The 23,275-nt window shown below is 41.5% G+C and overlaps 1 protein-coding gene across 1 annotated transcript in view; it reads right to left on the minus strand.

The window, feature by feature from the left end:
* Positions 1–23,275, minus strand: part of LOC306703724 (E3 ubiquitin-protein ligase SH3RF3-like) — an 83,005-nt gene that overhangs the window by 14,349 nt on the left and 45,381 nt on the right. The window contains exons 2-6 of the mRNA XM_079169781.1: positions 13,408–13,683; positions 10,802–10,897; positions 4,805–5,113; positions 3,552–3,661; positions 510–680 (exon numbers count right to left, since the gene is read on the minus strand). Of these exons, the coding sequence (XP_079025907.1) occupies positions 510–680; positions 3,552–3,661; positions 4,805–5,113; positions 10,802–10,897; positions 13,408–13,683 (962 nt within the window). The remainder of the gene's footprint in view (positions 1–509; positions 681–3,551; positions 3,662–4,804; positions 5,114–10,801; positions 10,898–13,407; positions 13,684–23,275) is intronic.

Genomic DNA, 23,275 nt, shown 5'->3' on the forward strand with positions numbered 1-23,275 from the left:
TTCATTTCGGGTTCAGTTGAAGCAAGGGAATTACCACGGAAAATTACAACGCAAATTACACCGACTGCGCTACCGCTGCGTTTGTGTCACACAATTAGGGCCCATAGACTGATTGCACTGCACTTCAGCGTTCACATGACCAAACCAAATGACAAGTGGAGCAAAGGTCTGAAATACCAGCGGCATATGAAAATGACATGCAATGCAGAAAGAGAAGAAGGTCTCCCTGACACACCACTACCCACCCATCAGCCCTCTCACCTGAATCAGTTAGCTAACCTACACTAACAGTACACTACAATTGCAGCAGGTAGGGTTCGTTTTTGTTGCAGAGGAACACCTTGACAGCACACGTGATTACTGTCCCTTTTCCATCTTGGGCAAAGGAAGTGAGATACTGTACTATAACTGCACATCACCAATGTGACTCTATTTGGATGCTGTGATGTTCCTAGGAAGATCTACCACCACAATAGCCTCCAACTTCCTCCAAGCCTGACCTCACTGACCTGGACACAGGGGTGACGTAGTTCCCCGGGAAGACACCAGAGGCAGCAGTTCTCAGTGAGGTGCCTTTGAACCAGCCGTCTTGACACTTCTCTGTCACCCGATACATCTCTCCTTTCCTAAGCTCCAGCTCGTCAGCCTTCTGGGGCTTGTAGGCGTATAAAGCCAGATATCTGTGGAACAAAGGCAACAGTCCAATTACAAAATCATTATAAGTCAGCAGGAAATCTCGAGAAACTGTTCACCAAATACCAATTATCTCCCATGTGGATTACCCTAAATATGAATTATGCAAAGTAAAAGCAAAGCAATTACAAATGCAAATAAATAAACAAATGAATGTAAATCCTTTAAAAAACAAATAGGAATTTCTGTGACTGTGCTAAGAAGGGAGGAGAGAACACCACATTTCAATGCTGTTTTACTTGAATCAGAGAGTGAATAACTCCTCTGGTATCGAGCAAATGACTCAAGAATATTCATGACACTTTCCTTTTTCAGTTATCAAAAACAAGTTTAAATTCTCTTTTGGGATTACAAGTATTTATCGGCATTTATTTTTTTACAAAATGAAAAATAAGACTACATTTTACACGTCTTATTGACACGCTGATGCTTCACCAACTGCTTTATGAAACCACCATATTTTTATTTACAAAAGGATTCTTTTTGTCAGCACAAAGAGAGAAACTATGGAGGTTGGTCCTCCCACCATATACCGTCCGTTTCCCCAAGAGTGGGAAAGCAACTGTAGATATGAGTGCTTGTTGTCAGATATCAGTAATTGATCTCATTTAGCATCTAAAATGAATTCCATTCAAACAGCAACAACTACATCTTATTTGAAAGTTTTTGTTACTGAGGTATGACTACCAGTTAAGACAATCTTATTTGAGTAAGACAGGAGTGTTTTCTGAAACATTTTTTACCTGAACAACTGAATTCACTTACACACACTTACAGGTTTTTTAGATATATTTGAGATAAAGTTTCACAGGTAAAAACAACGTAAACGTATAATTCTTTTTGACATATTTTGCCAGGTGTGTTATCTGAGAATACATTCTCTTTTACAGTAATGACCTGGTTTTCATGAACAACAATGAAGCTTTTGGGGATATTATAGTATGGAAATCGTAACTACAATTTTTATTCAGATATCAACAGACCAATTTCCAAAATATTAGCATGTTAACCAGAATCAAAGGCTATATGTTATATTGCAATGAACTGAACTATAACACATGACCTTTTACAAACAAAAGTTTCAGAATCACAATAGCCTGACTCATAAAATACAAGATGTACGACTGCTTTAACATTGTAGCCTGAGATCTATTATATTCTTTATGAGAATTCAAGTCATTTCTGGTCATGGGACCAACAGAGGCTGACTGACTCATTACTCCCCCCCGAATGATATGCCATCCCATGAATGGGCAGTCGATATTACTAACAGGTAAGCTGATAACTGTAGTACTTAGCATCTTAGTAAATGTGAATATTTGTACGTGTTGAGCATTATTGGAGACGCTCGTAGTACGTAGTGCCAGACTCCGACAGAAGACGATGAGGCCACAGAGTAAACAGGCCCAATATGCGCTGCCTCCCCGTTGCCATGGTAACAGATGTGGGGACCATCTCCCGTCTCCCCATGGCAACAGGAATAGTTGCCAGGTCAAGATGGAAACGTCCGACCTCATCAGTAGAACAAACCTACTCCGGACGTATGCGTGTGTGCGCGTGTATTAAGTGTGTGTCTACCCAGCGCTGCTTGGAAGGTGATATTATTAAAGCTGACTATGTTGCTGTATTTGACTCGCATCCTGCAGGCAGGACACCGGTTAGTAGTAAACAGCCTGGCCCCTTGCCAAAACCGCAAATACAAATACTGACCTTGGAAGAAGTGATTACTGACCAAACGTCCTCACTTTCCAAAAATATCCTAAAATGACCTCTCAAGGTCTAAAACTCAAATTGGTCCACACGAGGATGGATGTACAAGAGCACAAACACGCACTCACCTTGAAGATACACGTATCTTTCTGGCAGTTACCTGCTAGATTAATTACGAGGTAAATTATAGAACAGTCTTGCTCAGCGTTGGCGCCTCACCAACCATCTGGATGTGACTAGTGAGGTTACATTTCCACAAGAATTCAATTGTGCTTGTGAGTGTGTGTCTGGAGTTTTGTTTTGCCGCTCTTGATCCATTCAAGCTATGATCACCCTGTGAAATAAATAATCTAAGTCAATAGCAAAGCTTCCAACAGCAGCTTATGAACGCCCACTTTGTTTGTCTTGAGTGCTCATACTGAGTCATATTACCCATCTATTGTACTATTTGTAGGTATTGTTTTGGTAAATTTGGACAGAGGAGTTGAAAAAGAAAAAGCTTCCTGATGAACCCCAGGGGGTTTAACATGCCGATCATGTAATCACAACATCCGCTTTTCAGTTTTTTGCCTGCCATCCCAATCTCTCTCTCCCCTTCCCCTCATTTCCTGTCTGTCCACTTTCAAATAAATGAAAAATTCCCCAAAATCCCTAAAAAGTATTCTTAGCTGCATATATTCTGAACTGAAGATATATCCAGTACTGCAGTTGTTAATAAGGACTAAGCACCTTATTGTTCGTTGCTAATTTGAAAATGTTTTTCTTTACATACATAACAGGCTGTGCTATAAAATGCATAGCGTAAGCGATGCTGTTGAAAAGCCTTGTTATGAAACACTGATGTACCGTCAGCATCGCACAACAGAGGGAACGGAGTGTGACTGTATTTTTCTTTTCTGAGGGGGATTTGATCCTTGACCAGTGGAGGAGTAAATGTGGTTGCAGAGGTGGTGGAACATGGCCAATAACTCTGGGCACAAAAGAGGAAATATTTGTAACGCTGCCAGGAGGCGGGTTCTGAAACCATGTTTGGATCTCAGGCGAATATCCACTCGGGTGGAAAACAGAACGGGTGTCTGGAAGTAAGGAGGCACTAAAAAAACCTGGTCGCAGGTTGGGTGAATGACAGCACCCTGACGTGTACTCACATGTTGAGTGGCAGCTGAACCTTGGCATGGGCCAGCAGCTCAGAGGTTATGGATGCCACTTTGGGCGGCACCCCTGCCAAGGAGGGAGAGGAACCCTGGTGGGATGCATCCTACAGACACACAGACAGATACACACATACAGATCGAGTGGTTTCCATTTAAAATAAAACATTACTTGCAATATGTGCCAGCAGCCATTCCGGTTTTTCAGTGTGCGTCCTGGGTATTATTCAAAAACACATTTAACCCAGGTGTGAATGCAACCAGAGGCAATAAATGTAAAAGCAATGTGTCTCCAGTCTCCAGCTGTCAAAGACAGGAATGCAGTTAGTCACATAGGACTGTCAGAGTAGGTGATTGGGGAATAAGTTAATCAAATCTAGAGTGGAGAGAAGCTACCACAGTGAACTCTGGCTTGCAAAACGTACAGTACGTGCATGTGTACTGCATGTACTGTATATGTGTGCTTAGAGCCCGGCCAAGAAATAATATATTGGGCTGATATATTGGCTGATAATAGTTTGTTGCAGATATCTGTATCAGTGTATATATGTTGGCATGTAAACAAATTTGAAGGTCTTTTTAGACCAAGTGCAAGAACAATTGTGCGAATAAATCACAAGGTCCATTTATATTTCCAACCCATCTATATCTATGAGCCTATTCACACAAAGATCTACAGCAATCCAAAACGTTTGTGTATTTAGTTTTTTCCTTGTTTGATTTCTGCGAATTTCGGATGCTGATAAAAACAATACAACCAGTAGAATAATGACTGAATTGATGTTCTCGGATGTCAGTGTCAATTGGGTTGATACCGTCAATGTGGAAGATGATCAATTGATTCCATGTGGACTTGCTAAAAAGTGTTCATTGACAAACAAAATAAAGGTTATAATGATGTGATGGTGAGTAGCCGAAAAAAGAGAACATACACCTTTTTAAACCTGGCCAAGAAGCACCACATAAAAACACAAACAGAGCTTTTTCATACTATCCTTTTGAGATCAAGATTCTACACAGATCATCTTATAACATATATGCCGCTAAACCAAACATGAAATAAAATTGTTGAAATCAGCTCCATCTCCACTAACCAATGTTAAAATCTTCTCAATCTTCAAAACAAGTACTGTTATATTTCTGTACTAATGAAGTCATTTACATGTATCTCTACCTAGGATCAAATTACCACCCTTACTACACATTACTCTAATTATAGTGTGTATACGTGTACGTGTTTGTGTGTGTACCTGGATGCGTGCAGCAGCTCTGGGGTCAGATGAGCTGATGAGGACCGGGTGGGAGATCTCCATGCTGTGTCTGTTGTTCAGCTGGGCGGCCCTCTGGCTGACAGACAGCGCGGAGAACGAATGCCTCTTCTTGGCGTTTTTCTTCCCCTCGCCTCTCCGATGGCCAGAGCTATTTCCATTGGCCGGGGAAGCGCTGGGGGAGGGGCCAGGAGAGCAGGGGCCCAGCGGGGCTGGCTCGGAGCTCGGACCTGGAGCGTTCGTTGGAGCGGGCTTGTCGATCTCCATCAACTGCTTGGCTGTTTCATTTAACTGAGCGGAGAGGATGGAGGAGAAGCAGGTGTTTGACAGAACAAAAGAAGGGATGGCGAGGGGAGAGACGAGAGAGAAGAGAGGAAAAGTGCAGGTGTTTTATTTAAGTCCTCTGTAGTTCACATCCATAACAAGATCTCCAGGACTTCTCTCACCTGTTCTTGTTGGCAGCTTTTCAAAAGCCAGCAGCGTAACAATCGTCACTTACAACAGCTGGTCCAGTGAGCTTCCCTGTACTCACATACTCCCACCCGTAACATAACCAAACGTGAGTCAGGGTTCGATTCTTTCATCATTGTGGCTTCATCTTATTTTATTCTTTGGTAAAATCTGATTCAGTTATTTTTTTATATATAAGATACGATATAATAGCAAGTTAAACGTTCTTTTACATCAGGTACATCAGGACTGAGTAGTGCTTGATGGTTCTCCACGTAGGTTTCACAAAATCGACCCAATCAAATTTAATGACCAAATCCCTAATTTAACAATTCAATGAATCCAAAAAATCCTTGACACACACACATGCACAAACAAACACACTCACACACATCCCACAAAAGTAATATGCGTGTAAGCTGTCATCTCACTCCCTTTTCTAATGAGGACCACGATGAGCTTTTGGCTGTATTGTGTTTTTATCCTCAACAATTGTAATTACATGTCAAGACTGCGTGATTACAGTCTCATATTTACTTTAAGTAGCTCAGAGTACACAATTAGGTGTATGTATCTAATAGTCTGCTGACAGCTCTGGATTTTAATAATGTGGTGGGTGTTTTCTGTTTTTTTAATCAGAAATTCTTGAGGAATAAACACCTAGTTTGAGGTACCAGAGAGCACTCTGTTACTGCATATTTCTGGTTGTCTTTAATGAGATGTGCAAAGTGTGTCAGACCCTATAACAAAGCTCTGCTGATTGGTGTAAGTGTCGCTCTTGCCGTTTAGAGTTTCAGTGTGTAATTAGTTGAAGATTTTGAAAGAGGTGGCAGAGCAGAAAATGCATCAGTTCGTTGAGATTTTAAATTATGACAAAAAAAAAAGAAGAAAGAAAGGTAGACAATTTCCTTTTACGTTCCCCAGCATCATATTAAACATTTCACTTATCAAATCCAGTATTGCCGCATATAAATCATATAGATACGTCTTCTAATCTTATGAGCACCATCGTCTAAAATGACCACTGCATTCTTAATCTGTGCTGATCCGTCTGTGACGCTAAAGTAATCGGCTCATTTCTCACTACCTGCAAAAAGAAATGCATTACTGGAGTAGCGCCGGTCAGGTCCATCGCTACTACTAGCTGCCATTACACTCTGTAATTCCATTAACCATATCAGCTAGCTATAGAGCTGACACTAGTTTATCACAGTGGCATGAAAAAAAGCGAGGGTGGATGTTCCATATATATGAGCTATCACGGCCACTGTGCCGAAGTGTTTTCTGCCCCGTGGCTGTGAGCACATCTTGGTTGTAAAATGGGAAAACAGTCGGTGTGTTTGACAATTATAGAGCTTCGCAGTAGTTTGGGTGGGCACCAAAAGCAGGCTGCTGCTCATTAATTCTGCTCACTCCAACACTCACATTGCTTCTCAATGTTCCCGAACTACCTGCTGCTTGCAATTTAACTCTCTCCACCTCCCCTCCTTCATTCAGCAGTGCCATTTGGTGTGGTTTCAAGTTTTTTTTTCTTTCTTTTATGCGCTCATGTTCATCCATGTTGTATATCTCAGGCTCTGCTGAGGGGGTTTGTGAGCTCAGGAATAGTCTGCGTAAAGCTTGTTGAGATTTGTTCCAGAGCATCCATTGAGCGGAGTGACGCTGCCAAATTGAAATGAATTGTTAGAAGAAATAGTTGACTTGAATGTTTAAACTGGAGCGATATTATAGCTGAGGCTAACTTTTATGGCAGACGTTGTATGCAAACGCAAAACATGAAGTGGTAAAATCCAGCAACGTTTTACATGACGCTATATGCACACTACGTAAACACCAGAGGGAAAGATGTTTCACAGAAATGCCTCAGTGAAAGTCTTACTACCTCTGCACAGTGTGTGCAGTGTCTCTACCGAGTAAAAGCAAACATGTGAAGCAAATATTACACCTACAGTACGTGTTAAATGAATCACAAATCATTCTTGCTGTAATCTCATTGAGATCTTACAGGGCATGATCACTAAGGTACTGTGGGTCATTGAACTTGGTCTTGGGATCACAGCCTAACGATGTGAAAACAGGGACACAATAACTAACACAATAGCAGACAAAATCTTCAGCCTCAGCCTTCTAACAAATTTACATCGTAATCATGTCTGCTTAGCCTCAACCTCAAACTCCTAAACAATCCCTGGAGACACACTCGAGCATTTTCTACTGTGTGTGTGTGTGTCTGTGTGTGTGTGTGTGTGTAGGAGAGTGTGCACAGCACTGACCCGTCTGGGCTCAAAGTTGGTGATGTTGCATTTCCATATTAATAGATATGCTAATCAAAGCCAAATCATATGCTAATAAGCATGATGGATTGATGCTGCAGAAACAACTCAGTCGAGGACACATGCACACACACACGTACATGCACACAAAAACACGCACGCACACACAAAGAAGGTCAGCGAGGCAACACACTTGTGTACTCCGTAACACAGTATGTTGCAACCAATCAAGTAACTTTTACCCATGAATACAAGTTTGTGCCTCCACATACACATACCGCAGTCACACACACACACACACACACACACACACAATCACACCAATGACTGCTTTATCTGGTCCTCTTTAACTTCCACTGATATAATGCCCGGTCATGCTGCAGTAAAGGAGACAAGGGGAGTATGTGTGTGTGTGATAGAGAGAGAGAGAGAGAGAGAGAGAGAGAGAGAGAGAGAGAGAGAGAGAGAGAGAGAGAGAGAGAGAGATGTTTTTGAAAGAGACAATTCTTCTCTTGGTGCTTTTGGCTGAAGGAAATCTCCAAGGTCATCTATTATGTGTTGAGCTATCTGTTCTCTCTGCTTTGTGTCTTTTGGAGGGTGGGTGCTCTCTCCAGGAAATACTAAGACTCCAGCTGATGAGCTGATACCTGCACTGCGAAAAGGGTAAGCCAGCAAAATACATGCACGCTCATGCACACACACACACACACACACACACACACACACACACACACACATAAACACACACACAGTGGCAGGTGTGTGCCAACTTCCTCCTGCTGCAGAGACAGTAAGATGCCTAAAATGAAACATAAAGAAGAAAAAGAAGGAGACAGATTCATGCTCAGCCTGTCCACCTGTTGCATGAATCAACCTTGGATCTGCTCAAACACATTACTGCTCAATTCAAACTCAACAAAGCTGACATCACATCCACCTGAACGAACAACTGCACTCCCATACTTATACAGCACACTCCAACCCACTCAGCACACCCAGCCAAAGTCAGGTCTGGTGTAGTATATTTATAACAACCCCAGCGCAACTTTGTCTCATCAAGATACAGATACAAACCCACCAGAACCCAAAGAAAACCAACTCCAAGCACACCCACACACCCATTGTTTAAGCCAGCACTGTTTTTGTAACAAACAGTAGCACCCGCTTTAAATGTTGCGACTGCCAAATAAACAATTTGGACTATTTTGGTGGCGTCCCTGTCATCTGCAAACCCCTCATCACGGATCTATGTATCCAGATAGTAATGCAAGCAGGCTGCATTCAATAGACAACAGATAGAAGAGGTACTTTATATCCAGCGAGACAAGCACAGATCAGCAGAAGTCCAGCTGGGCCCTCCTCATTAAGCTCCCACTGCAAACACTCACCACACACACCCACCCACCCACACACACACACACACACACTCGACATGCCTCCGTACCCCCGCTGTGTCAGAGTGATGGAGCGCTCTAAATTATTGATGCATCTCTATCTAATAGCAACCCCTGTGTGTCTGTGTGTGTGTTTGTCCCGGGCCTCTCTCAGCCTACGGCTTAATCATCATCACCTAAGAGAGCCGTTTGGTCAAACAGCTGATTTCAGGGATATGATCGGGTAGCCAAGAGTCCAAGCCCGCGCAGGCAGCGAACCCAGAGAGAGAAAGAGTGTGTCTTCGAGAAGGCAGTATGATTATAGGATGGCAAAGCACAAAAGAAAAGCTCTATAGATGAGCAGAACAGTGATTTATGTATATATTTGTACAGATGCGGATATCAAAAGCAATAAAATGTATGCAGCATGAAGGAGGAGTCATGCCATTAGCCTCACTCTCTCTAATCTCTACGTTAATGATTTTCTCTAAGCTACAGTACATGCATACAGAATGTACTACACTTGTACACTGGATCTGGCTCTTGTGAGAGTCTTATTGTCTTGACAAACACGCGCATACGTTGATGTACTTCCCGTTTTGAGTGAGCCTCCTGACGAAGGTTTTTGTTTTTGACAGGGCCATTAGAGAGTCAGCGTATTTACACATTTGTGGTGATGAAAAGAGAAGAAAATCATGAAAGACAAGAAAGAAGGAAACACACATCTTTCCAGATTCCCCCAATGGCTTTTTACCACAGCTTAAAAGCCTTCAATGTGATGCAGAGCAAATTGTTCATGCTTTTTTTTTTTTCAGTTGCACAAGGATTAAAGTAAACTATATTTCAACCTTGACAGGCATGGCACTATGAAAGGCGGTAAAATGTTTGCGGTGTTGAGGGTTTCTATCTTTTTACTGTAAGGAAATCCCTAAAAGAAAACTCCCCCTCTGCCCAGTTTCAAACAGCATTTATAATGCAATTTATATTTCTGGGGCAATTTGAATGTTTTGGTTGTGCATTCCTTCAGATAAGTGGTCAAACATAATGTCACATCCTGACACGGAAAACATCATGTAGCTCACTGCTGATACAGTTACACGGAGAATAATGAACACACCATGCTATTTGAGTCCAATTGCAATGTCTTACATTAAACATGTGTTCACCCTTTCATATCAAAGACAGTGTCCGACCTCTGCAGGTCAGACAGCACATGGTACTCAGTCGGTCTTACATATGTAGTTCTGCTGACACTGAAGGACTTGTTTTGATGGCTTTAACCATCTTCTCTGTTACATCCTGACCTCAGAACGAGGCTCAATAAGTCCCCCTTCTCAGCACAGGTGGCATCAAAATGTATCAAGTTAAAAGTTATGGATTATAGCATTGAGCAGGACTTTTGGTAAAAACACAACATACAAAACGGGCTCAGAATACCCTTAAGTTCAAGTATATTTGAAACCAGGGAGCATTAATTGATTATTTCATTAGAATATTACTTTTTTTTACACTTTTTTGATTCATCCGATCTTCTCTAAAAAAAAATCTGAATAAGGCAGTTTCCACTCGTGAACAATGAGGAAGCCAAAACAGCATTTTTGTGATATTTTCAATGGATATCGTCAAACTACTCGGAATGTTTCTATCCAGAGAAAGAAGCATTTACTTTTCAATTTCTTGTCAAAGCAGACAGGATATCATTTCACCGAGAGAGAGAAAATGTTTTTGGCCTCCACTCTCAAAAGTGACAGTATGATAAACGACAACACTGTAATACTGGTGTTCTTCCGCAACGTCACTGGTGCTTTTTCAGCTGCAGCATTTCTGAAATAGCCTGATATGTGAATGCTTTGTGTGAATCTGTGTAATGTCTGTGGGTTTACCTCCACATAGAGAATGGGGAAGATGCCAATCTTGTCTCCCAGCATGCCTTCTGCCCAGTTCTCGTCCACTCGCCTGATTACTGTCAGTACCTCATCCTGGAGAGAGGGGAAATGAGTGAGCCTTCACACATTGTAAGTCCAAATAATAGCTTTTTAGTTAATTTAGTAATTGGTGGTGTTAATTAAAAACAACAAAATAAAATGAGAGGATGAACTAACAAATAAATGTGTCGTCTGTTTTCCCCAGTTACTAAAACACAAGCTTATGATCGGAAACTGGCTAACACAAAGCACCACGAACTCATTGCGAGTGGATGTTTGGCACCTAGGACAGTTTGTTTTATGCTACCTGGTACCCAGAGCTATAAATCTCTCCTGTTATGGTCAACTGAGCCCTTACTATGTGCGGCTAAAACTTTCCTCATCAGTTGTATGTGCTTATGTTGGATTGCTCAACCAAGGAATGATGCCAAAGGTAAAAAGATTGATAGGAAAATACTAGTTTCACTTCATTTCAGTTGCCTTCATTTTCACCATTTAATATTCTCAGCAATATTATATCCGACACACATGGAAACATATTATGTTCCTCGTTCACCACACACACACACACACACACACACACACACACACACACAGACTTCATCATGAAAGTGTTTTTCCTTCTGTTGCTCCTCTCCTCACATGAATACGAAGGTCTTGGTTAGACCATAAGGGACGGCAGAGATAATGCTGGGAAATCACTGTTGTGTATTAGTCATACTGAGTAATTATTTCACACATGAGAAAAAATATCACAAACACCGGTTTCTGCATGACAACACGCATACAGCGCACCGCAGGGGCAAACGTCTCAGCGCCAGTGTTTGGCTTTGTGTAATCTTCAAACATTAATCTGTTGATTAGTTTAGCCCTGAAACGCAAAATGATGTGAACTTTGAACATCTCGTCATTATCTGCTAATCCGGATGTAGAGCTCGGTGTGTTTGAGACAGGGTATCTCCTGTATGACTATATGCTCGCCATTGCTGTGATGAGTCCAAAACACCTACGGTGAAGTGTACAGTACACCGTAATTTAATAATCTTTTCCTCCCCGCAGACAGACAATTACAGTGCAGAGACAGAGTGGATGTGCCGAGCACAAATGAGTCTGTGTAACAGCAGGAACAAAATGATACGCTTTGAGGAGCAGAATAGAAATGACTGTTTACATCACACCCGACCTGGATGCAGACTTCTGAAGGAATGAGTGTCTTCTCTCATCTTGTCCATCCCTTTCAAAGTATAATTTAGGAGATACTTTTACAAATGGGGATGATGTTTTAGACTCTGAACAGACCCATAGAATACCGATCCAATTCTGACTTATATGAATTATTTTTCAAAAACGGAAGGAGAACTGATCCAGTGGTGACCTGAAGACACCAGTACTGGCACGAGCATTATGATCTACTAAATAACAAGCAGCCAATCATGCCATCTTTCTTGTACTTTCCTGTTCACACTTTACATCTCCTGTATTTATTCTCCCGCATACTTTTCTCCGATCGCTTCCAGAATTGGACATGTTGGCACACAGACCTGGGACCCACAACCCTGCAAGACCCTACACCACAGGATTACATTGAATACAATTAAACAAAACTACTTGGGCTCTGGGTTGGTGTCACTAAGAACCAAGAGGACCCATAGAGGCATCTAGATGGAGGTTGCTCCCTCACAACGGCTAGTGAAAATATATTTATCATTCTTACTTTGATATCCGATGTCCCACCAGAGAAATCATCACTTTAATGGCCAGTACACAGTCAGCAGACATAATGTATTACACAATAAATAATACTCACAATATATAGATGGAGAGATATAGCTACATATAACCTTCCAGCTACAATACTCTAAGTATGTGGATGTTTTTGAGTTACATGGTGGTTGAACTACTGTTTTAGGGTTCTTTTTCTTCCAACCTCTTAGTAAATAAATGGAAGAATTTGAATGCTATAAACTATAATTTGCTTAAAAATCGTTAAAACATGGCACAATAAAGCAATTACTAACTCATTGAATGTCAGGATATGTATAACCCTCAGTCACTGTACACAAAAAAGAAAAGGCCTGTTCAGATTTTACTCACTTAAAAGTCTTTCAGCTGACCACAGGACTGTGTGGCAAAGTTCATGTTCATGCAACAATATGGAACTCCTAGTCAATAACAAATACATTACCACCTTATATCAAACAACCACACAAATGGTTGCTAGTAAAGAATTAGTACTTTTCTATGCATGCTTGCATAAACATGCACCATGCAGAGCATGTATACTTTTAATCCTGCTTGAAGTTTAAATTCTGAGAACCAATCTGAAGAGTAGAGCCAGTCGTAATAAAATATTAGTGTCCTACAATGAACCACCCTGGTTTAACACCACGGATAAGTGTTTTCTTCCACTACGGTATTTATGCTGTTGTAAATTCAGCCATCCCTCTAATCTCTTTACACCGATCCATCCATGAGGCCTGCCCAGCCACATAACACATAATACATTTGTTCTGTGTCCGATATAAAAACAGGTGTCCTCAGGTGAGTGCGAGTGTGTGTGTTACCTTGCTGAAGGCCAGACAGTCTTTATCTTGGTCTTTATCTTTGACCTCAAAGTCGTACAGCGCTTTGCCCTGGGGTGGAGTTTGGCTCAGGGGACGCAGCAACTGGATGTAACTAGCGGGCAAGAAACCATGGCAGCCGTTGAGCTCTCCGTGGTACCAGTTGTCATCCACCTTGCGTCGCAGGATGATGATGTCGCCCTTTGAAAACTGGAGATCGCCTGGTTCTTTTCCTTCGTAGGAGTAGAGGGCTTTACCGCAAGGCAGTGCTGGGATGTTCTGAAAAAATAAACATACACATTAGAAACATACACTTACTAACAAAGGATTTCAAGGCATCAAAACAAGCCTCATGTTCCTCAAGATGGTGAGGAGCGATGATGATGTTCCATACAGAGCAAAAGTCTTTATCTGATTTGAAGCGCCAGTCACTCTTGATCCATCTAAAGTCCTACAAGGGACGACTTTCATCCTGTTGTCTGTTCAGTGTGAAGACCGTGAAGAGCTTCTGGTATTGCTGGTTTGCATTGGTTCCCAAAAGGGAGCCAAAATAAATCAGAGTGTTCGAAAGGATAAAAAAGAAGAAGAAAAAAATAATTTCTGTTCCACAAAAGTCCACATTTTGTATGACTTTCTTTTATATTTTTTATTTTCGAGTAAAAATCATTATCATATCTTGTGTTGTTCTCATGTCCTCGATAACGCAACACAATCCATAAAGGTTAGGAACCACTAAGTTACAGCACTCATGTGCTGCTGTTTTAGAAACGTGTGTTATCTTTTCCTAAACCAGAAAAACAGTGTCTCAGTGAGAATAGGACGTCCTTTTGTGGTTCACTCCCACGTAGCAATTGAGATAAAAGGTTAGGTGACAGGTGTATTTTTACAGAAAAATCTTGCGCAGAGCAGCGCTAAGTGTATGCATGTGTGAGCCTCTGCAGAGGATTTAAAGCATTGCTGTGTTGAAATGATGCCAGATACCTCACACACCTTGGGGCTAACAATTTCCTGAATATAAAGTGAACTGAAGTTTCATTATATTCTTTCTAATACAGTGAGGCGCTGGGAAGTGTGCCATTGTGCCATGTCTGGAACAAATCCGTTTCAAGTCTGTTATGTAACAATATACAATGTGTTGTGTGGGTCTATTTGCATTTTTTTATGTTTACGCTTGTAGTGACTGATATTTGAATAAAGGTACACATGCGGTAGTAATCCCTTCAATGATCAGCAAATTAATTTGGAGAAGAAGAAAAATACATTTTACCGGGAAAACTGGTCTTGAAGAACCTGAAAACAGTAGAAAATCCAATATGTGGCAAACTGTTGGCCCCGGAGACAAATTTGTAGAGCACGGATAGTTGGGTATGTGCTCCAAGTCTCATTTTATCACCCCCTGCAGTATGTGAGATATGACTGGTTATTAAAATGTTTGCCAGGTAATTGCTGCTCCCACCTTGGGCCAAACACAGTAATTTTGAAAATGCCAGACCAGTGTGACACATCACTCCCTGGACTTTCATCAAAATCAGGTCTGTGGTGTCTCGCTTATCACATGTGAAGGACAGATGCACATTGACCCATTTACCCTGCACAAAGTGATGTTTTACGTGATGCCATACTCTTAATGCTGAACTTAATTCCTATTACAGGTCTATTAACAACAAGTGCAGTATTGATCAATGTTCACCTGACTGGACAGCAACTGTCCAATCACAGCTTAACGACAGCAACTAGGTGCAGCGGGACTGTCGAGCTTTGTCGGCTACACTGTGCTGTAGATGTCCACATGTAGAAGCTGAATGCATGGAGTAAGAGATAGACTTAACTGCAATTGTTAGCATGGCTAACTAGCCTTATTACTGTAGTGAGACTAAAGAGCAGATCATTAACTAACTAAGTTGCATTATTTGTAGGGTTACGAGTTACAAATAAAAACAAGTACTAGGACATCCTTTGTGTGCCTTTTCGCCACCGTGTGAAGGCAGATCCTGGATGCCAACAGAGTTTAAACATCAGCCGCTCTGTTATCCATTTTTCATTGGATTTGGGGAAGTTTTGACTCCAGCATCGTGTCGTGCTAGAAACAAAAACTTGAATAGCAGCAGTTACTGAGGGGATTTGGGCGTCAATTAAGAGTTAAATTGGGATTAATCGGTTGGATTGGACGTACAATAAAAGGCTCAAATCAAGAAGAGAATACAGTTTTTAACCTGCAGATGACACAAAAGCTACGTTTCTATAAAACAAATGACACATTGACATTCTCCACCGCACAAACCCAAACAAACACTGCAGCGCTCGGCACACACTTAATATACTGAACATGTTCTTGAAGGAGACGGGTATTAAAAGGGAGTTTATCTTAAAGAAGATCTAGATAAACAAACAGCGGCGCATAACAGAAGAATGCATGAAAGGAAAACAACTTATTTCCTTCCCAGAGAAGGTGTTTACAACAACACTAATACACACATGCTTTCAGACACACACACACACATATATACACTCTTTTCATACACACACTGAGAGGCCGATTCTCCCCAGACGCTACACTGAGGAGAACAGCCCTAGGCTTTACTGCATGACTGTACCGAGATCAGTGGTGATGCAATATGAGGAAACACACACTTGTCATTTGTCTCATATCCGGATACAATCTAGAGGCGATTTAATACCCTAAGCCACATGTGTCTCCGTTGGCCAGATCACAAAGATACTTGCAATCCATCTTTAGTTTCCTGGGCTACATGCATATCATCCTTCCACCAGTCCGGCGGGTGGTGGTAATGTAAGTGGAGCTGTTCGCTAGCTGCCAGAGAATAACTTGGTCACTTTGGCAGCATTGTGACAACATTTAACAGTTAGCAATAAAAGCTAACAAGTGATCAATTATCCATAAACTAACACAAACACATTAAAGACTCCTTTGTATTGACTATAAGCAAGACAAAATTGTTATCGTCTTCATAGGCTCTAACTTACACCGTTCCCTCGCCCATACAGATCAATGCTCTCTCACCAGTACTCCTTCCAAACACCACTTCCTGCCGTAGTTACACTTAAGAGAAGTCTAGCTTACGTACGTGTCTTGGAGAGACGGATGCATTTCGATCTTTTCAACATCTGGCTCGAAAGAGTCTCAAATCACCTCAAAACCACCTCCCAAGGTGGTTTTGATCAATTTGATTTCAATATGTCTTGGCTGCATTTACACTTCTTGAGATCCGATAGCGCTACGACGTGACTAAGAGTACTTGGGATCATTTTAAAACCATTAATCTACTGCTATAATAGTCTCCATTAATCTGGTTTCAGGCTTTCCACAAGAGTTTGACACATTGCTGCAGGGATTTGCCCCCAACTCATCCACAAGAGCGAGGTCAGGCTCTGATGTTGGGCGATAACTTCCAATTCATCCCAAAGGTGTTGGGGGAGAGGTCAGGGCTTTGTGCAGCCAAGTTCCTCCACACCAAACTTGGAAAACCATTTCTTTTTGAAACAAAGGACTTTCCACAAACTGTTGCCACAAAATTGGAAGCGCATTATTGTTGAACTATAAAATTTCTCTCAGTAAAAACTAAGACGACGTAGCCCAGCCATGAGAAGCAGCCTTGAGCCAAAATACTGAGTGAGCAGTACAGAGTCAACGCTTGTATGTGGACATAAAAGATAACACCCCAGAGAAGCAGTGTGTGTGTAGGTGTGTGTGTGTGTGTGTGTGTGTGTGTGGAAGAAAGAAAGACAGACAAAAAGAGAGGTGAAGGAGTAAAAAAGGAGGAGACTAAGAAAATGACAGACAGGAGAGAAGCACACTTGTGAATGTATTGTCTTCGGTTCGATTCCCTGAAAAACCCTGTGTCATAAAAATTACATTTATTTGCTACGAACATTGTGGTAAGTAACATAATTTGCTCCTGGATTATATTCACAGACACCGTTTTTTGTGAGAGTGAAGAATGTGTTGTATTTTTGTACCACACAGAGGTCGATGGGAGGGTGTCAGGCTGGATAGCTGCTTGTCTTCCACCCCGTTTTTATTCCTTCTGTTCTCTTCCCCCAGGCCAACAGGCTGGGATGACCTCCTAGAGGCTGCTGGAGGGCCTCATCAGCCAACCGCTGGGTTTGCCACTCGAAAGGAAGGAGGTCGCTGATCTCGCCGCCGAGGTGCATCAGCTAATGCTAGGGGCAGGCTGCTGTCTCTTCACTGAGCCTGGGGCAGGAGGGTCAAGCTGCATGAAAGAGGCCTTTCTTTTTAAAAGAAAAAGCTCCCACCTGAATCTCAACAATGGGCCGACTCAGTTGTTTGACGTTGTATTATTCCTGTTATGCCTGGCGGTACAAAATCCATCACAAGAGACACAAGATAATTATTTTTCCAACTGTAAAAACTTTTAACTGCTTATGAAACAGTCTCAATCTAATACTGAGGACCTACAACGAGACCATCAGCCAGACGATTGTCTCTTTCTATACATCGTAATGCTTGTAGTCGGTGCCACCGGGTCGGATTGTGCGCAAAGTCAGATGAAATCATGTCAGGTTCACAAGAAAGTCCTTCAGCTCAGACTTCAGCGGGGCCTCCAACCCAGACCCACAGTCTGCAGTCGGAGCTCTGGTGGGAGGTGGAGAGCTCTGTGCTCTGTGCTCCGCCCTGCTGCTCTGCCGGTCCACGCTGGGAGCCGACACCGACACCACGCTACTATAGGCCCAGGCCGTAATGCGGGGTCCGCTGAAGGGAACAGAGGCACTGAAGAACCAGAACCATGGACTGCGCGGGGGCAGACTCTCAGTAAAATGAAGGGTTTTCTAAGGGGACTCTGGTGCTCCACCACTTATATCTACAGGGACGACCAAAATCAACACAAAAACTAAAGTTCCTCATAGTAGCTTTAATGTGCACCTCTACTGGTATCACCAAACACACTAACTTTACTTCAAAAAAAAAATATTAAAGACCTTCAGCTTTCAAGTAAATGGGAACATCTGCTTCTAGGTTAAAATGTGAATTATTCTGACAAGACGTGCTGCCACCTTAGCGGAGCGCTGGTTCTTCAAATGAAATAAAACATGAAACTATTAGACTTTGAACGTCAGGTAAAAAAAGATATTGTAAAACTTCAAAGATGTGTTTGAATGAAAAATGTACCCTTCCACTTATCTTTCTCTTCACCCTCCCTTTTTTGTTTTAGCTGCTTAGCGACTTGAGTGAATATGGCAGTGTTGGCTTTGTGTCTTTATAGCATTGTAAAGGCCCTTTAACACATGCACTTTGCTCCATTAATGTTCTGGCAAGTCTACTTGTTGGCATCATGTTTTGGAAAGGACCCAGAGTCACAGTAAAATCCACTCTGATTATTTGGCAGGAGCCGGTAACGTTTCTGTAACTTTTCCTTCACGGCTAAAGACAAAACAAAAAACACCAACATTAACAGATACTGTACGTGCAAGCTTTGTAATGGTCTAGACATGTAAACTTCTGAATGTGCATACGTATACCTACACAATTCTATATTTATATACTGTATTGATAATGTTGTGCTTCTTGTGCCAGCTTCTTAAGGCAGCAGTGTAATATGTTTAACATTGAATTATCATTTATATGCACAGGGAAATAAAACCATTAACAAAACAATCTATTAATGAATTACTGTGGATAAACCAATTCCAGCTGCAATTTTGCAGAGGAGATATTTCCTCAAGCTTCCTATCCGTGACTATTTCATTTTTGTTGCTTGATGAAGAGCAGGGTAAAAAAAAAAAAATCCGTTTTCAGCTTCAATCTAACTTTGTACAGGCCGACAATCCAGGGTAACTGCTTCAGAATAAACCGCATGTGAGAATATTAGGACTTAAATTGAAAGCCGTAACGTATCTACGTCTTGTACATTTTACTGTGGCGGTGTCTGTCAGGCTGTCTCAAACAGGCAACATAATTCTATCGAAAATGAATGAAATTGACGAGACAATTAAGCGTTGCATTGTGTAGACACAGATTTGATATCTAGTTGTGCTGCTAAGGAAATAATCAGCCACTTGCCTGCGAGTTTTAAATCCATCACTGGAGCAGGCTGTGAGATAACTGTCATGTGTGTCATTACTTTCAGATTCACCAATGTCTTCCTGCTGCGCTGCCACCAACGTGAGAATAGAAATGAATCTATCCAGAGGAGTCATTTAACGTGGAATTGTGTGAACGGCAAAAAGGAGTTTATTAGTGTTGTACCTGCCAGCGGTGCGGTAATCATCAGCCAAAACACACGCACGCACACGCACACGCACACGCACACGCACACACACTTCTAATGCAGAGTGCTCTCTCACCCCTGTCGTGCGGTAATTAGTGTTTGTGGATTTCTTTAATGGACAGAAGGCTTGTGTGTGTGTGTGTGTGTGTGTGTCTCATGCCCGTAGGGATATACACACAAACACCTCCATCAACCACGACTGAGACTCCCATCTGTTCAAGTCTGCCTGTGTGTGTGTGTGTGTGTGTGTGTGTGTGTGTCCTCTGTCTCCATAAGGTACAGGGAGGTGACTTGTCCAACATGGGACTGACTGCTCCATTCAACAAGGCCCCTAAGACACACACACACGTACACACACAAGGGCTGACCAATGCGTGGTTGATGGATCAACGACGTGGTCGCTGTGGACCTTTTAGGACGACTGGGTATTTGAAACGCCCTGAGTTTCAGTATTGATACCATAATGGATACTTTTCGGATAACTTGAGGAAATTAACCATGTTTTTGACAAAGAAGGTCTATGTTTTTGCATGTTAAATGTTAAAAACATGACGCCACACAATGACTTAAATTGAACAAATTCTGATTGAAATCGTGAGTTTTCTGACTAAATAAGGAAAATATGACCAAGCGATCAATGCCAACCTTCAGTATGACAACAACTCTACCAATGCATTTACTGTAGTTCGGCGTTTTATACTCAACCCTATTTATTATCTCCGCCATTTATTGGGTTGCCAGTTATGGCAGCATGCTCAAGGACCTCTCGTGGTTGCGGTCACTCACACTTTCTCAAAACACCTTTTATTGCCTGTTGCTGCCATTGACTGCCTGCTGATTCCTCACTCAATACTCTTAAGAGGCCCCGGCCGGTAGGGGACGCTAGTGATGACACAGCTGAGTGCCTTTATATCGGGCATCAACCTTGAAATGAGAACGTATCTGGTGTGAGAGACATGCAAACAAAAAACACATCTGATACGCTTTCGATCTGGACGGGGTGTTGGGGTGTTAGCCAATTGTGGGTTGTGGTCATTCAATCACACAATACAGCTGTGGTCGTTGCAGACACACCTGGCGGAGATCTGCACTCGACTGAGTGCACCTATCTAGTTGGCTTTGTTTTCATTCTTGGTCCTGTATTTTTGCGTCTGTCGCTACCTTTTTGAAACTGCATTCACTCGTTCTTAATACGTTTCCAATTTCACACAGAGCTTGCACACCGTCACGGTGCAATTATCAAGCAACTCTGTCGATAATCACATCAGCCCAAAGTACACATTTGAAGTATTAACATTATGTTCTCAACTTTCACTATATCATGAGCTATAATTAACATTGTGTCATCTCTATTGTCACATTATTCTCGAGAACGGCTGAAACACCTTTAAATGATTTCTCACCTCACGTGTTAAAAGAGTCAGTGAGCTGTCTGTCATTTCAGGTTGAAGGAGAAAAAATAGAGAATCTGAATTTACTTTGTCTTTTCCTGCTTACGTGAGAGCAAAAAATAAACATACACACACAATTTTGATCACACACACACACACACACACACACACACACACACACACACACACACACACACACACACTAACAATAGGATTAATGAGTCTGTATGCCACACTCACACTCACGCTGTGCTTATTAAATCAATAATTAACAGCCACCCGAGTCAACAAGTAGCAGTTTCTTCTGCTGGAACAATACATGCAACATCCACCACTTTTATCCTTGTCGATCTACTGTGACACCACTTACTTTGAGTATTCATCTATTATATTAGACTATCAGAAGAATCAAGAAAGAGTACATTTGTATTGCTTGTGTTGACTTTTCAACTGATGCAGCTAGTAGTGGAGCACCAAGTCACATGAGGCCAATATTAATACTATTTCAGACTGAAAGGTTTCTTGTTATATAAAACACACAGTTTAGACTTTCACTGCTCAAACCTGGAGCACTTTTTAAAGTAGCTATTACTGGTAGCTGATAGCTACATTATGAAAAGTATCTATTATATAAATACCCATTATTAAAATAAGAATTGGGAGATTTTTTTCCCTCTTAAAACGCGTGATAGAAAACATGATGCAAACAGTTTGATTTGCGACTGTAATACCTTCCCCATATACTCACTTTGTTTTTGTATCACGACTACAGTCAGACGGATGTCACGTTAGGATACTGAATAAATAAACTGAACTCTCCTGAAAATAGCTTAGACTTTGTAACACAATGTAATATAAAAAGCCATTTTGTGCCTAATATAAGGTAGCAGTTGCCAAGTAGACTCACGTCTTTCTGGACCATTTACATTTGAAACAGCCTTTTGCGATGTACAGCGGTCCCTCCTCTCATGTTTTAGTGATTTTATCTTTTTTTTCTGTTGTTAAATGTCATCTTCGACAGAGCACAAAATGTAATCTACATATTTAGGTTCTCTTGGGGACTCTTTTAAATATCACATTTGAATAAATGAAGTACTTGTAAGTAGCTATAGCATTATATTCAATAACACAGCGTTAGGTCTAATAAGGACATTAAGTTATCTTGACAACTCCCTCCTTAGCTGAGACAATTGCTGGTGTTGCACTGCACTTTGGAAAGAGTTACTGACGTCTCCTACGAGAGCTGCAATCCTTATGTAGCTACTGCATATCCCCCGTGGCCCCCAAAGACAAAAGCTCTGATGCATGGATTATATTTTATATATTATACTTACATTACTTAGAGACAGTAATTCAAAGCCATACTCCACCAAATGTGAATATGACTACCAAAGGAAGGGCTAATTACAGTTGATCACAACCAGGTTACAAAAACATGCTTGAACAATTCCAGTCCATTCACTTATCTTAGTGTTGTTTTCAAGTATAGGCTACAAATATACTGTATTGTGCCTGAACGGATTTTTTTTTTAGTTCACTGGCAACAAACACTAACAAGGTGATATTTTTAGCCAGTCTGTCACTCCGCCTGTCGCTCTGTCCACCGAACTGAAATATTTCAACAACATTATGCATCGCCATGAAAATATGGAGCAGATATTCACGGTGCCCAGAGGATGAATCCTGCTGATTTTGGTGATTGTAAGAGCAGCCTTGCGTCGCCTTAGTCTAACGTATTACTGATACAAATTTAAAAACAAATATTGAATGCAATAGCTCTTTTAAGCAGGGTGATGCTTTAGCTTTTACATTGATATAAACTGCACAAAATGTGACTGGACATAGAAACGAAATTACTCTTTCTTACTATTAATGGCTGATACGAGGGGAAATGAAGCTCAAATTACAAGTGGAATACAAAAGATTGTCTTATGTCTCATGGTAATGAAAGCTCGCCTCGTGAATGGGTTGAAAGCTCAACAAGACTTGTTCGGTCTCCCTTTCTGAAAGCAATTTCCCTCAAGGGTATAGTATGCCTGCCTTAGAATATCAATGGCCATCGATAGCCATAGTGTGGACTAGACTGACTATATCAATTATACATAGCTTAGCTACAGCATATACACTTAGCTGGAGAACATCATATACCACACTTCATATGACCTCATCCATAGAAAACCGTTTTCTTTTTTTAGAAATATCAATTCCGTGTTCTGCTCATCTGCTCAAAGG

Source organism: Pholis gunnellus (assembly GCF_910591455.1).
Source record: "Pholis gunnellus genome assembly, chromosome: 12".
Classification (NCBI taxonomy): Eukaryota; Metazoa; Chordata; class Actinopteri; order Perciformes; family Pholidae; genus Pholis; species Pholis gunnellus.